Source organism: Oryx dammah, unplaced genomic scaffold, assembly GCF_014754425.2.
Source record: "Oryx dammah isolate SB20612 unplaced genomic scaffold, SCBI_Odam_1.1 HiC_scaffold_2, whole genome shotgun sequence".
In the NCBI taxonomy this organism is placed as follows: domain Eukaryota; kingdom Metazoa; phylum Chordata; class Mammalia; order Artiodactyla; family Bovidae; genus Oryx; species Oryx dammah.
This window is the reverse complement of record NW_024070186.1, coordinates 39,044,949-39,061,550: the sequence shown is the minus strand read 5'-3', so window position 1 is coordinate 39,061,550 and position 16,602 is coordinate 39,044,949. Positions and strand designations below refer to the sequence as shown.

Here is a 16,602-nt window from a genome sequence, read left to right as displayed (position 1 = left end):
GCAGTTACATAACCACACACCATGGGGTCCCCAATCGACAACTGTATGATTGGCCATAAACATTAATTTTCCTGACTTGGCCTGACATTTGTCCCAATGAACAGGAATGTATTTAAAGTTCTTATTAGTAAACCCTTTGCATAATGTTCTTTGTTCTTTCCTTAACTCTTTCCTTAAAGTTTCAGTAGTATAAACATGGTTCAAGGACAAAGAAAGGGCAGTAAATAATCCAAGCAGCGTCCTAAAGTCCTCTTTTGGAGGCAGTACGAAAGCCCATGTTTGTCGACTAACATTAATATATAATTTTGTTGGGCCAATGAATAAAGGAAGGATTTCATAGCCTAGAGAAATGTTAATTAGTTTTCCTTTTTTCTCAGGATGAGAGGGCCCCTCCAGGTTCCAAGGAGGGGGCATATGTGTTGAGTCATTAGTGGATACAATTGGTCCTACATCTGTCCATTTTATAACCTACAATAAAAAGGAGGGGTTAGGTATATAAGCCCAATTAGCATGATCAATCAAGTCAGCTTGAGCCGGGGAAGTAAAAGCAAGCAAAGCAAGCATAGTGAAAAAAGAAAAAAAATATTTTCAGGATTCTGAGGCATTCCCTGTTGTGAAATCAGATTTTCAGCTTGATTAGTAAGGATTTTTATCTGTCCCCAAGTAGGGAGATCATAAGGTTGATGATGTCGAGTGCGGTGTTTTTTGGAAATTTTTAAAGCTGCCATGGCTTGTACTGGAATTTCTTCCTCCTGGGGTTTTTGTTGTTTCATCTCTAGTTTGAATGTTGGGGGCCCCCTTAGGTTGAATCTTCCGAAGAGGAAGCCATGTGAGTTCACTGGATCCATCTGGAGAAATAGAAGCATACCCTTTTCCCTGTAAGATTAGTTTCTTAGATTTCCACTGATTAGTTAACCTGTCTTGATACCAAATGGGCAAAGGAAGGGAGGTGTCCTTCAATGTCTCTAAATGTTTTTTCTGCTTTCATCAAAATATCTCCTTGCCGTAAGTTTTAAAAAATTTAAAACAAATAAACCTATATTAACAATAGTTATAGAAAGAAAGGAAAGCGGTAATAATGAAAACATTTCTAGGAAATATTTCAGTCCAAAAAAAAAATCATCTAGAGATCTGTTTGGGGACTGGTATTTGGCTGGGGTTTTGAATTAATGGGTTGATTTCCTCCTCATTTAGTACATACATTTTTCCTGATGTAAAAAGAAATAGGATCTAACTATGTTTTAAGTGGTTTGTGTTATATGGGGCAAAGGATTAGGAGCAAACACTCAAACATTTTTCCTAAGTAAAATTATTGAAAAGCTGATGCAGAACAACTTGACAAATGAAACGCTGCTCACATCCAAATACCTGACCTTGTCCCCAGAAAAGAAATGCAGCCTGGTAGCTGCTGAATCTCGCTGTTCAGTGTGTTAAGGAAGATGATTATACTTTCAAGACAGACCTGAAAAGAAGGTGAATATTTTGCACTTTTGATACTCTTAGAAACAAATAACTTATTTGGCAAATGGTGTCTTTTATGTTGTTTTTGTTTTGTATTGTGAAATAGGCACTGAAGTTGATGTTATTTTAAGAATCTTACAGACTAGAAACAGAAATAAAGCTATATTAACAATAGTTATAGGCTTAAAGAATATATTGCGTTAGAATCTAGTAAAGTTTGCTCTGGATAAGGAAGATAAAATTGTTCCTGTGTATTTCCCCGTACTTAATTTTTTATTTGTAGTTTTAGTATGTAATGTGTTTGTTTAATTATGTCTTGTGTTTGTGGATTTTAAGGAATGTTTGTAGTCTGTTTAAATAGAGAATGAATGTAAAAATTGTTTGAATTGTTTAGAAATATAGGCAGGGCCATTGTCTGTTTTTATAGAATTAGGTGTTCTCATTATTGTAAAGTAAGCTATCAGGTGGGTTATAACATGTCATGTAGTTTTACCTTGGAGAGGTGTGGCCTATATAAAGAAGAATTTGTATCGATCGAGACATGTAACAAGGAAGAGGAAGAAAGTTCAGGGCAATGAGTTACATCCATTTGCCATAAAATCCTCTTTCGTTTGTCATAAATCTTTTATATTTTTGTATTCATATTTTATTTGCCATTTCTTATATTTTTTATTAAAAATACATTTTTTACTTTTCTTTAGCAACTATGAAGTGTCTTGTATATTAGCATTTTATAGATTGGTGAATATATTTATTATATCATATTATTTATATATATAAATATATTATACATTATATATTTATTAATAGTTTAAAATCGCTTTAGTTTTTCTGTAAGAGGAAGTTAAGGTTCAGTAATTAATGTTTTAAAATCTTATTTTATTTGGAAATGACCTAGCTATTTAATAAACTTTTATTATTTAGTTTAGTATAACTCTAGAAATTTAAGTTACCCCAATCCTAAGAGATTATTTTAGATTATAATAATAATTATTCTATTAAAAATTATTTTTAATAGTTTATCTAAAAGTTTTCATCTCATTTATATATATATATATATAAAGAGTTCTCATTTATATATATATATATAAAGAGTTATCTTTTTGTTGACAAATTTAGTTTACCTTAAGCCTAGGCATAATAAAAATATTACATAATGTTGATGACTTAAGACATGTCTTAATTATATTAGCAAATAATTACATTTAAATTATATAAATTATATTTATATTTAAATAAACATTATATTTAATATTGAATATTTTTCAGTTCATGTGAAGTTGAATTTAAATAGAGCTTATTAACTTCATATTATCCAAAAACAAAGACATATATTGAGACACAGATAATTTTAGATAGACAGGCATAGTTTTCTGCTTGAAATTAAAAAAAAAAATTTTTTCCCTGAGTTCCACCAACTTGTTTATGGCTGGAGTCCTAGATAGAGTGGGCTGTGTATCCCAAGGACATGATAAGAGTTAACTTTAGGTTTTTCTTAGGCCTGTTTTTGTTTCCTAGGCAGAACTGAAGCTCCAAAAAAAGTATTTTAACAAGTTAACCTTTTCCTAACTGCATGTGTAAGAAGAACCGGTTTTGCAATTTCAAAAAAGATTTTATTTTAATAAGTTTTCTCTGGAATCTAAAGAATATCATGGCCATTCAATGTCAAAAATATCATTTCTCCTTTTTGTAATTATAGTATATTATTAATGGTATATGCATGAAGGAATTGCTGTCACACTGGATGTAAAGCCTCGGCTACAAAATTTTGACAAATAGTAGGACTGTTAGGAGAAGGCAATGGCACCCCACTCCAGTACTTTCACCTGGAAAATCCCATGGACTGCAACCTACCAGGCTCCTCCATCCATTAATTAAAAATCGAAAGTATATTTTTAACAAAGCCAGGACACTGTGTTACTCTAAATGGCAACGTCATATAAGACAAAGGCTAAAGAAGAAGTCCGAATTAAAGAAACCCAAAGAAATAGAACTACGAGCAATAAAGGATACCAGCCTGGATACTACTAAGGAACCTACTGGAACAAACAACTAAACTAGAAAAAGAACAATGAATTAGATTAAAATAGCCCATCAACAAATATCCTATCGTTGGTGACTTAAATGCAGTACCACAAAAGAATCTCCTTATTCTTAAGAATCCACATGAAAATATTTAGACACAAAGGATCATGATGTATATAACTTACTCTCAAATTATTCCAATGAAAATTTTACATACATATATAAAGAAGGAGAGCAAAAATGGTAAAGCAATAGGTTGCAGCCAAAACATCATGTCCACTCAGAACTTGTAGATGTTACCTCATTTGGATATAATTTCTTTCCAGATGTAATCAAGTCAAGATGAAGTTTTAATGGATTTGGGTGTTTTTATAAGAAATGGAAATTCAGACACTCACACACACACACACACACACACACACGGGGAAAAGCCATGTGAAGATGGAGGCAAGAGATTAGAATTCTGCTGTCATAAGTCAAGGAAAACCAAGAACTGCCAGCAAACATCAGAAACAAGGAAGGGACAAGGAAGAATCCTTCCTCAGATCAGGAAGAAAAACAACACCTTGATTGCCAATACCTTGATTTCGGAATTCTAGCTTCTAACACTGTGAGAAAATAAATTACTCTTTTTTTAAGCTACTTAGTTTGTGATACTTTATTATGGCAACCCTAATGGAAACTAATATTGTAAGTAATAGGTGAATCTCAATAAAAGGTATATGAGTGGTTTTGGAGAAATCATGCAGTTTTTTTGTCCTCTTAACAGAGTCTTTCTCAGAACAAAAGTTTTTAAACTTTGAAGGAAAGTTTTTCTAAGTTTGAAATTATTTCCCAAAAAGTTAAAGATGAATACAATAGGACCAAGAACTTGAACAGAAATTTCTCCAAAGAAGATAGACAAATAACAGTAAGCACATGATAACATACTTAACATCACTAATCATCAGGGAAAGGCAAGTCAAAACTACAGTGAGGTACCATGTCACATCCATTATGATGACTACTATCAAAAAACAAAAACAGAAAATGACAGTGTTAGCAAGGATGTAAAAAAACTGGGAGCCTTGTGCAGTGCTGGTGGGAATGTAAAATGATACAGTCATTATAGAAAATAGTATAGCTTTCCTCAAAAAATCCAACAGAGTATTACCATTTAATCCAGCAATTTCACTTCTGGATATACACCCAAAAGAACTGAAAGCAGAGACTGACAGATGTCCCTCTATGTTTATAGCATCATTATTCATACTAGCACCTAGGTATCTATCAACACGTGAATGGATAAACAGTAAGTGGTATATACACAGAATATTATGACTACTACTCAGCCTTAAAAAGGCAAGAGATTCTGACATATACTACAACATGGATGAACCTACAGCATGGATAAACCTTGAGGACATTATGCCAAGTCAAGCAAGCCAGTTACTTATTATTCTACTTAAAAGACTAGAGGGTTTCCCTTGTGGTTCAACTGGTAAAGAATCCACCTGCAATGAGGGAGGCCTGGGTTTGATCCCTGGGTTGGGAAGATCCCCTGGAGAAGGGAAAGGCTACCCGCTCCAGTATTCTGGCCTAGAGAATTCCATGGACTGTATAGTCCATCGGGTCACAAAGAGTTGGACACAACTGAGCGACTTACACTTCACTACATGACTAGAATAGCCAAATTCACAGAGATAGAAAGCATAATGGTAGTTGCCATGGACTGGTTAAGGGGGCAATGGAGAGTTACTGTTTACTGGGTGCAGAGTTTCCATTTGGGATGATGGAAAAGTTCTGGAGATGGACAGTGGTGATGACTGCACATGTAAATATAGCTTATGTCACTGAACTTTACGCTTGAAAATGGCTAAAATGGTAACTTTTCTGTTATGTATATTTTGTTACAAAAAATACAATAACTGTATGTGTGTGTGTGTATATATATATATATGTTTGGAGGTAGGGTGATCTTGACAGGCTGATTTACATGGAAATGCAAAGTGTCAAGAATAGCTAAAAAACTGTTGAAGAGCAAGGCAGAAGGACTAACTCGAACAAAATATCAAGACTTACTATAAATCTATAGTAACTGAGATAAGAATAAGACTAACAAAAGTCCAGAAACAAACTCACATGCATGGACGTTGATTGTGTCACAGCTGACCGACACTATGAACAGTGTATGTTTAATAGCTCTGGGACAACTGTATATCCTTATACAAAATATCAAATTGAAAACAAATTGGGCCCTCATTTTACAGAATCAATTTAGACAGACAAAGTGTCCAAACATGAAAGGCAAAATTATAAAGCTTTCAGAAGATAATATAATATCCACATGATCTTAGAGTATGGAAGAAGTTCTTGTAAAACATGCAAAATGCTACCATAAAAGAACTTTAGTCCTGTGGAAAAAAAATAAGCAACGAAACCAGAAGACAGTTAGGACACATAAAATCAGTGACGAACTGATTCAACAACACACCCACAACTCTTGGGGTGGGGTGGGGGGTTGGCGGCGGTTGTTGTGTGAATATGTGAAGAATTCCTCCTACATGTAAAAAGCAGGAGAGGACAACCCAACAGGAAAATAACATGAAAGGTGCTTCACAGAAGTGAAAATCTAACTAGTAAATAAAAATATGCACTTCACCGAAGAGGGAAATGTAAATTAAAACCACTATGAGCTATCTTTATAAATCCATTGGATTGGCTAAAATTCAAAAGTCTGTCAGTACAAAATATTGGTTCAGATGTGAGGCAAGAGGAACTATACATATTGATGGGAATATAAACTGTTATCATCATCACTCTGAAACAGATTTGCTATTATCCAATAAAATAGAAGATATGTATATCCTTCATATGAGCCAGCTAATCTACTTCTAGGTATGTACTCTATAAAGAAATCCATGCTCATATATACCAGGATATATGTACAAGAATGTTCTTAAAAGTATGGTCTGTAAAGATCCCCCCAAACTGGGGAAACAGAACATTGTATATCAACAGTACTTCAATAAAAAATAAAAACAAAACAAAAACCCAATTGTCTATTAATAGTAAAATGGATATACAATATACTTATACAATGAAATGACAGTGAATGAACTACACATACACGCAATGAAGTGGGTTAATTGCATCCAAAAAATGTTAATAAAAGAAGAAGGACCAAAGAATACAATTAAAAAATAGGAAAAATTGTATCATATTGTTTTGGAATCCATACATAGGTGATAAAACTTAAGAGAAAAGCAATGAAATGATTAGCATAAGCCAGCATGGTGATTACTTCCAGTGAGGAGGAAAGGATTATAGTCTAGAAGGGGACACAGTATTTTCTGCGATACTAATAAGGTTGTTTCTTGAACTGGATAGTTTCAGAAAAACGTCTTATATACTGTTCTGTATACACATTATACTTCATATTTCTAAAAAATGTGTAGGTATAGTAAGGATAAACACCACTCCATAAAGATGAACATGGCTACAGAAAAACACAGTTATGCTGATTGGTTCAAAACTATGAACTTGAAAGGGAGGTTCAGGCTCCCAGGCAATCATATTTCCCTATTTCATCTGCCTATCTACTCTCCTAGAATAATATACCATACCTTTCTGTCCTTAAACCTCCAACATCTCCTCCCCTATCCTATCTTTTGGTTGATGATTCTGTTTCCTACTTCACTGAGAGCCATGGAAGTAAAGAATGCTTCTGACCACCATAAACAATGCCAGGATTTTGGGCCCACATATTCTACTTTCCCTTAGCTTAGCTCTCCATGCAGCTATCTAAGGCCAATCCACCTATTTGTACACCAGATCCCATGCTTTCCTGCCTTCACAGAGACATATATTATAGCAATTCTCCCATCTATCCCCTACATCATCAATTTTCTTCAGAAAATATGCTATTACTTCTCAATTAAATTTCCCCTACCAGCTGCTACACTATTTCTTTGCTCTCCTTTATAGTTAAAATTTCTTGAAAAAGTTGTCTATAGTTAATATTTCTCTCCTTCCATTTTCAAATCCACCATAATCAGGTTTTTGGACTGATCACTCTGTCAAAACTGCACATTATGATAATCAATTATCGATCAGTTCTCATCTATCTATCAGGAACACGTGACACAGGTTATCAATCACTCTTTGCTCTTTAGAGACTGGTATCACTTGGTTTCTGGTAAACCACTATTTTCTGACTTTCCCCTGTATAATGGTCACTCCTTCTTGGTCTCCACTGCTGATTCCACTTCTTCCTTACTCAGTGTTAAGCTGCCCCAAAATGTCTTTTGTATTCTTCTGTCCATTTATACTCATTCTCTTGGTAATATCATCAGTCTCATGATTTAAATACATATTTATACCAATACTTCCAGTTGAGGAATGAAAGTCCTGACTCATTCAAACATCTAACAGACATCTGAGATTCCACATATCCAAAACTGATTTCTCAAAATTTCTCCCCAAACCTGTGCCACCATTTATTAACCATCCTTATTTCTTTAAGGCAATGCCTCCTTTAGCTGCTGAAACCAAAAAATCTGGAGTTGTCCTTGTTTCCTCTCCCCACATCTAGTCCATCAATAAATCCCGTAATTCCATTTTACAAATATATTCATCTCCTCTACTGTTACCACTCAAGGCCAAGACACATTCATCTTTCACTTGGGATTACTGCAACAGCCTCCTATTTGTTCTCTCCACTCACACCTCTGACTCTCTACATCCTATTCTTAACACAGCAACAAGAAAGATCTACTTAACTTTTAATTTAGATCTTATTTTTTCTCTGCTCAAAATCCTACAATGGCTACTCATCTTACTCAGAAGAAAAGCCAACTATGGATGCTCTTTTGTAGCCTAAGACAATAGCAACATCATTCTTTTCTTCACTCTCCCTCCTCTCCCCCTCGTTTTAGAAAACAAAATAAACACACAAAATGGAGCCTTAAAAAGTGATTCCTAAAGCCAGTCCTCAAATTGGCCTATGAATAACTTTTAATTAATCCATACTGTATAATGACAGTACACTGCATTTTTATAAATGTTGATATTTATTTAACATGTGATTTCCTTTTTTTTGTTGTTGCTAAACTTTATATTCATAAAGTAATGGTTATTATATTTGGTAGGTTTTTTGAATAGTTTATTACTTGGAAAAACAAAAATTTTACAGAACTAATTTTTTTAAATTGAAGTATACTTGACAGAATTATTAATGCCTTCTCTTTTTCTCCTTTCCACTCTCTATGTATTTTCTCTACTGAATTAAAAAACAGAACATTTTTACTGGCATAGAAATTGAACATTCTAGGGAACTACTGGCCAAAAAGATTTAATAAGCATGTACCCGCATTGAAAGCTCACTATGCTTAAGCAGGAGAAACTACATTAGCTAGAGTGTTGGACCCCTGCCCAGCTCTACCAGTACTGGCAAGGTGACATTAAATTTTTTGCCTTTCTGACCCTCTATTTCCTCATATACAATAACTATTATGGTACCCATTTCATAGGAATATGGAAATTAAAATGAGATGATACATTTAAAATACATTGATACATAACAGCTACCCTATTGTGTTTAGTTAACCCAGCACTATATGTGTTTAGTTAACACAATGTTAACAGTGACGTAGGGAGGAGAGTAGGAGGAGGATCAATGGGAGCAGACCACCTGGTGCAGAGAAGTATTTTATCCACTGATGTTTTGAACTTCTGGCATATGGGGATAATAAAAAGCATTTTGGTCAGTTTCATTATTGTTTTTAAAATCTCTGAAGACTGTGTACCCACCCCTGCCCCGACTGTTCCTGCCTTTACCAGGATAAACCACAGCAAAAGACAACCTTCTACATTCACTCATTAATTACTAACTGTGAATTAGGCATAGGGTACAGCAAGGACTCAGCAGGTAGTATTAAAGTATGATCACCATGTATTATTAAATAAACTACTGGTTATTTAGAAAATAATCACTTACCTTTTTTGAATTTATGTACAGGGAGTTTCTTAAGTTGATCTTTACGAAGTCGGTTTCTTCTAGCTCTATGCCTATCCTGGACAAATTTTGTGATCTAAAAATAAAAGAGAAACATAAAGGGAATCAGTTATTAAACATGCAGATAGAAAATGACTATTAAAATAATAAATGCCTTTTAAGTTTCTAGATAGCTGCTGCAAATCACTTTATTTAAACCCTAATCACAAGGTTTATTAGCTAAAATATCTATGATTAGATCTATTGACAAACTATTGAAATTTGTCAACTGGAGGGTTGAAATTTCTGTAAATTACAAACTAATAAAATTTTCAAATTTTATAATGAGTTTTGTATATGAGGAAATAGAGGGTCAGAAAGACAAAAAATTTAATGTCACATCGCCAGTACTGACAGAGCTGGGGAGGAGCATGGGTCTAACACTATAGCTCTATCTTTATTATTAGTGGTTAGCCCATAAATTATCTTTTGAATTTTTATTCACTGACCTAAATTATCTTTACTTCTTCTCTGACAGAAACATTATAAATAACATGTAACTATTTGTTTGCAAAGATATAAATGGCAGACTCTAGGTTACAAAGACTTCACTAAATCAAAAATGGGAGAGTTGAAATTTCTATAAGTTACAAACTAATAAAAATTTCAAACATAACAGGTATTAAACTGCACTTTCAGTGGTTCTAGTAGCAAAATGGACAGAACTAATACAGATAACCTGTATTATAAATATACAGAAATATCAGATAAAAATATACAAAACAATTTAAAATATAAACTGCTATGCTTACAAGAATAAAAATAAATACATGGGGTCAGAACCAAATGCCAAAAACAACATTCACAAAAGAAAATTTTGACAGATTTGACTACAACAGTAGACTTCTGTCTACATCAATGACTTCCGTCCTCAAAAGATACTGTTTAAAGATAAAAGACAAGTCACAGACTGGGAAAAATATCTGCAAATTGCATGTCTCACAAGGGATTTCTATCCAGAATATATAAAGAATTCAAAACACAATAAGAACAAAAACAACCCAACAGAAAATAGGTAAAATATCTGAATAAACACTTCACTGCTGAAAATATACAGATGGCAAATAAGCACTTGAAAAGATGTTCAACATAATTAGTCAAGATAAAAATGAAAATTCAAAATCACAAACACTGCTATATTATATATATATACATACTGTATTATATATATATACATACTATATACCTATTAAAATAAAAAAGACTGACTATACCAAGTGTCAGCAGGCAAGCAGAAGGGCTGGCATGCTGATACACTACTGGAAGGACTGTAAAACTGTACAACCATTTTGGAAAATAGTTTGGTGATTTCTTATAAATTTAACTACATATTTACGAAATGACCTAATCATCCCATTCCTACTCATATTTTGCCAAAAGAAATGAAGGTGTATATCCATAAAACAACTTGTACACAAAGGTACCAAAAAGTCTATGTCAGCTTTATTTAATAGCCCCACACTACAAAAAACCCAAATATTCATCAGCAGGTAAGTGAATAAACAAAACTGCAGTACAGTCATACAACAGAATATAACTTGTCAATAAACAGTAAGGAATATCAACATATTCAATAACATTTATGAGTCCCAAAATAAGTATTCTGAGAGAAAGAAGGCAGACACAAAAGAGTACATAATTTACGAGTCCCTATATACAAACTGGTAGAAAATGCAAATTAATCTTAGTGACCAAAAGCCAATCTATGATTGCCCAGGGATGGTGGAAAGGGAAGAAATGAAGGAGAAATTTGGAAGGGGTAAAAAGAAAGTGATTAGAGTATAAGGAAACTTATTGAGTGAGTTGATATTTCATTATCTTAATCATATGGTTTCACACATATCCATATACGTATATCAAAATTTACCAGACTGTACAATTAAGTATGTTCAGTTTATTAATATATTAATCATTTTTCAGTACAGGTTTATTTTAAAAATTTAGTAGTAACTACTAGAAGAATAACAATATAAGCTTTCAAACTAGCAGGAAAATGGAGAGAGGGATAAAGAGAAAAAAAGTTGGGTAATCCAAATCTGCACAGCAGAAAAAAATAGAATAAAAAGTCAACAGAAGTCAGTTGAAATCACAGCAATACGTGAACTGTGAACTTCCCGATGTTCAAGCTGGTTTTAGAAAAGGCAGAGGAACCAGAGATCAAATTGCCAACATCTATTGGATCATCTAAAAAGCAACAGAGTTCCAGAAAAACATCTATTTCTATTTTATTGACTATGCCAAAGCCTTTGACTGTGTGGATCATAATAAACTGTGGAAAATTCTGAAAGAGATGGGAATACCAGACCAAACCTGCCTCGTGAGAAACCTGTATGCAGGTCAGGAAGCAACAGTTAAACCTGGACATGGAACAACAGACTGGTTCCAAAAAGGAAAAGGAGTGTGTCAAGGTTGTATATTGTCACCCTGCTTATTTAACTTGTATGCAGAGTACATCATGAGAAATGCTGGACTGGAGGAAGCACAAGCTGGAATCAAGACTGCCGGGAGAAATATCAATAACCTCAGATATGCAGATGACATCACCCTTATGGCAGAAAGTGAAGAACTAAAGAACCTCTTGATGAAAGTGGAGAGTGAAAAAGTTGGCTTAAAGCTCAACATTCAGAAACCTAAGATCATGGCATCCAGTCCCATCACTTCATGGCAAGTAGATGGGGAAACTGTCAGACTTTATTTTTCTAGGCTCCGAAATCACTGCAGATGGTGACTGCAGCCATGAAATTAAAAGACACGTACTCCTTGGAACCAAAGTTATGACCAACCTAGACAGCATATTAAAAAGCAGAGACATTACTTTGTCAACAAAGGTCCATCTAGCCAAGGCTATGGTTTTCCAGTGGTCATGTATGGATGTGAGAGTTGGACTATAAAGAAAGCTGAGCACCGAAGAATTGATGCTTTTGAACTGTGGTGTTGGAGAAGACTCTTGAGAGTCTCTTGCACTGCAAGGAGATCCAACCAGTCCATCCTAAAGGAGATCAGTCCTGGGTGTTCTTTGGAAGGACTGATGTTGAAGCTGAAACTCCAATCCTTTGGCCACCTGATGCGAAGAGCTGACTCATTTGAAAAGACCCTAATGCTGGGAAAGATTGAGGGCAGGAGGAGGAGGGGATGACAGAGAATGAGATGATTGGATGGCATCACCAACTCGATGGACATGGGTTTGGGTGGACTCCAAGAGTTGATGATGGACAGGGAGGCCTGGCGTGCTGCAGTTCATGGGGTCACAAATAGTCAGACACGACTGAGCAACTGAACTGACCTGAACTGAAAGGGATACAATTCACCAGTTTTAAAATTTAAAGTGTATCATATTGGATAAAGAAAAAATTCCAACCATATGCTATTTACAAGGTACGAGATTAAAACTTAACGACACATTAAGACTAAAATAAAAGTAAAAAATACAGGGGTAGATAGTTATGATAATATCAAGTAAAATTTGGTTTATCAAGTAAACTAGGATATAAGACAAAAATCATCATTAGGAAATAGTTATCACAATGATAAAAAGGACACTTCACCTAGAAAATGACAAATTGTGGAAGAATACATAAAGCTTAAATTTTTAGGTAAAGCAAACAAACAAAAAAAAAAAGTAAAGACCACAGACCCAAGATGCCCATTATGGCAACCACTGTATACAGGCAGCTACCAAGTACCTGAAATGTGGCTAATCTCAATTGAGATTTACTGTGAAAGTATAAAATATATACCAGATTGCAAAGACTTAGTATAAAAAGGATGTAGGATATATTTTATAACTATTTATTAGCTGAATGTTGAATACATTTTGGATTTACCAAGTTAAATAAATACAATATTAAGTTAATCTCACAGAAATATTTCCTTTTACCTTTTTTAATCTGGCTATCAAAAAAATTTTAAATTACAATAAATGTGACTCACAATATCATTTTATTACATAGCACTTCTTCAGAAGACAGAGGTGTGCAGAAAACTATAGACAACTGCAATGATTATTGCACAGAGTAGTTGCTCAGTTCTGTGAATATACTAAAACCACTGAACTGTATGATTTAAATGGGTCAATTTTATGTTATGTGAAGTATATCTCAAACTCTCTTCAAAATACTAAAAGAAAAGAAAGAAAGAAATAGACTAGACAAGACAAATACACAAGCTCAAGTTAATGGACATATATAAAATTTTACACCCTACAATGCTTTTCACATACATGGGGAAGGTTTATACATTTTAACCACAGTTAGCATGCACCTTCACCACCTGGATTAAAAAGAAGAGTAAAGACATTAGAATACATGTCCCACTGGAATGTAAGCTGCTTGAGATCAGGGATTTTTACCTATTTTGTTCACTGAGGAAACTTCAGACCCTAGAGGAGTGGCTAGGTTTGGAGGTGCAGAACAACCATTTGTTGAATGAAAGGTAAAAAGAAAATTGCAAAATCCAGTCCTCTAAAAGACAAAGACAAACTTCTGACAACACTGTGCAAGGCATGGGTGGATATGAATAAACCAGAACTCATCCCACATATAGTAGGAATTCTCTTTAAGTTGCTATAGGAGTACACAGATGTTATAAATCACTTTATACAATACTTGAAAACAGACAAAACAGAAAATTTCTTAGAAATATAATTTGGTATAAAGAAGAAGACAACCATTTATATACCCATGTAATTGTGGGGGAAAAAAGAAAAAAACAGCAGACTTAGATAATTTTACAGGCAACCTTCACCAAAACTTCCAGGAAAAAGACAATCCCAATTTTATTAAAAAAAAAAAAAAAAACTTTTAGAAAATAGAAAATAAAAGAAAGCTTTAGTTTTATGGGACTAGCTTTATCTTATCTAGTTATTTTAAATTATGGCAAAATATACAAAACATAAAATTTACTATCTTAACCATTTTTAAGTATACAGTTCTATGGCATTAAGTACATTGTTGTGCTACCATCACCACCATCCATCCACCAAACTCTTTACGTTTCCTAAAACTGGAACTCTGTACACATTAACTAGTAATTGCCCAGCCTCCCCTCTCCATAGCCCTTGGCAACCATCATTCTATTTTCTGTCTCTGAATCTCACTACTCCAGGTACCACACATAAACAGAATCATACAGCATTTGTCCTTTAGCACTTGCTTATTTCACTTAACATGTCTTAAAGATTCATCAATTTTGTAGCATCCGTCAGAATTTCCTTCCTTTTTAAGGCTGAACAGTATTCCATCACATGTATATACCACATTTTGTCTATTCATCCATCAATGGATAATTGGGTTACTTTCACCTTTGGCTATTGAAATAATGCTGTGATGAACATAAGCGTGCAAATATCTAACTTCCAGCTTTAAATTCTTTTGAGTACATATCCAAAGCTGGAATTAGATCATATGGTAAATTTATGTTTAATTTTTTTTGCTGTACTGTTTTCTATAGTGATAGCTCCATTTAACATTCCCACCAGCAGTGCTCAAGGGATTATCTAGTTCTGATGTCAAGATTACTCTAGTCCCATAAAACTTGCACCTATGTCCAAAGTGTATAACTGGCTGATCCATATTGGAAATTTGATAACCCAATATGCAAAGGCAAAATTTATATATTAGTCAAAAGAGTGTACATAAGATACAAGGCAGAATTGTAAAGTAAAAATTAAAAATAAATAAATAAATTAAAAAAAAAAACAAAACATAAGATACAAGGGTTTTTAGAATTTACAAAACAAATTCATGTAATCCAACATAAGAATAGAGTAAAAGAAAAAGCAATGATCATCATGATAGAAAAAAAGACATATAAGGCATCACCCATTCTTTATTTAAAAAGGAAAAAAGGCAAAGAAAAATTTTGTTTCCTTATTTCTAATTCTTATACTTTTTTTGTCTTACCAGAAAATATAGCACAACGTTAAACAGGAAGTACAATAGGCATCTTTTTTTGTTGTTTTTAACATTCATGGGAAGGCTTCTAATAATTCACTACGTAATGTTGTTCATTTAAGTTTTTAGTCAGTAATCTTTATTGGCTTAAAGATTTACTCCTAATTTGCCAAGGATACTTTTTGTTGTTCTAACTTTCCATATTTCCTTATACACTGAAAACCCAAGAGAATTAAAAAAATTCAAATTACCAGAATAGGAGAATTCAGTAAGTCTGTAGAGATAAAATTAATATATAAAAATCAATAATTGTCCACTGTCCAAATAGTGGTTTCTTGAATACTAATCTTCAATTTAAAAAAGCAAAACAAAACAAAACAAATCCAGGGCTCCCTGGGGGAAATGTCTGATTTTAGAGCTAGGGCAAGAAAAAGAAATGATGAGTCTGGAGTTTCTTACAGTACCAAACACTAAAGAAGTATACTTATGAAACAAGGATGGGCCAAATCAAAGAGACCCAAGACCCAGCCTGCAGAGCTCCCAATGACCAAAGCTCAAACAATTAAACAACAAAAATAATGTAGTATTGGATTATTACCCAAAGTATAAAAAAAATATACAGAGCACATACCAATATAAATGTGATTGAACAAATAAATAAATGCCAAAAATAGACAAATCTTCCTTAAAAAAGAATTCTAAATAATGTATGTAGATACTTCCCTCCCTTCAGGAAGTGGAGCTTAATTCCTGCCCCTCCCCACTTTTAAGACTGGCTATACTTAGTGCCTCACTTCCAAAGGAAGAATAGAATAGAGAAAGAGAAAAAATATTAACTTCATAGTGGAAAAAGCTGGCAAACATTACCTAAACTAAGGGATGAAGGTTAACATCATCAGTGATGTTATGCAAGTAACATGTACCCCTGGCTGACATGTTAGGATGAGAAGGGCAATTTGCTTTGCTGATACTCTTTATAAAAACCTATAACCAACCCATTCTAATCATAAGAAAAATAACAGATTGAGGAACATTCTATAGGGTACCTGGCCAGGACTCCACAAAAACAAGGAGAGATTAAGAAACTGTCACAGGTCAGAGGAGATTGGGAATGAGTACATGATAACAAAAAAATGTGGTAACCTGGACTGGGTCCTGGAACAGAAAGAAAGCATTAATGGAAAAATGTAA

General features: G+C 33.8%; 1 protein-coding gene across 6 annotated transcripts in view; it reads right to left on the bottom strand.

Annotated features, from left to right (window-relative positions):
• The window catches only part of RNF13 (ring finger protein 13), a 121,044-nt gene that overhangs the window by 25,809 nt on the left and 78,633 nt on the right, over nucleotides 1–16,602 (bottom strand). For all 6 annotated transcript variants that reach the window (XM_040234681.1, XM_040234713.1, XM_040234690.1 and 3 more), the window contains one exon: nucleotides 9,464–9,557. In XM_040234681.1, the coding sequence (XP_040090615.1) occupies nucleotides 9,464–9,557 (94 nt within the window). The remainder of the gene's footprint in view (nucleotides 1–9,463; nucleotides 9,558–16,602) is intronic.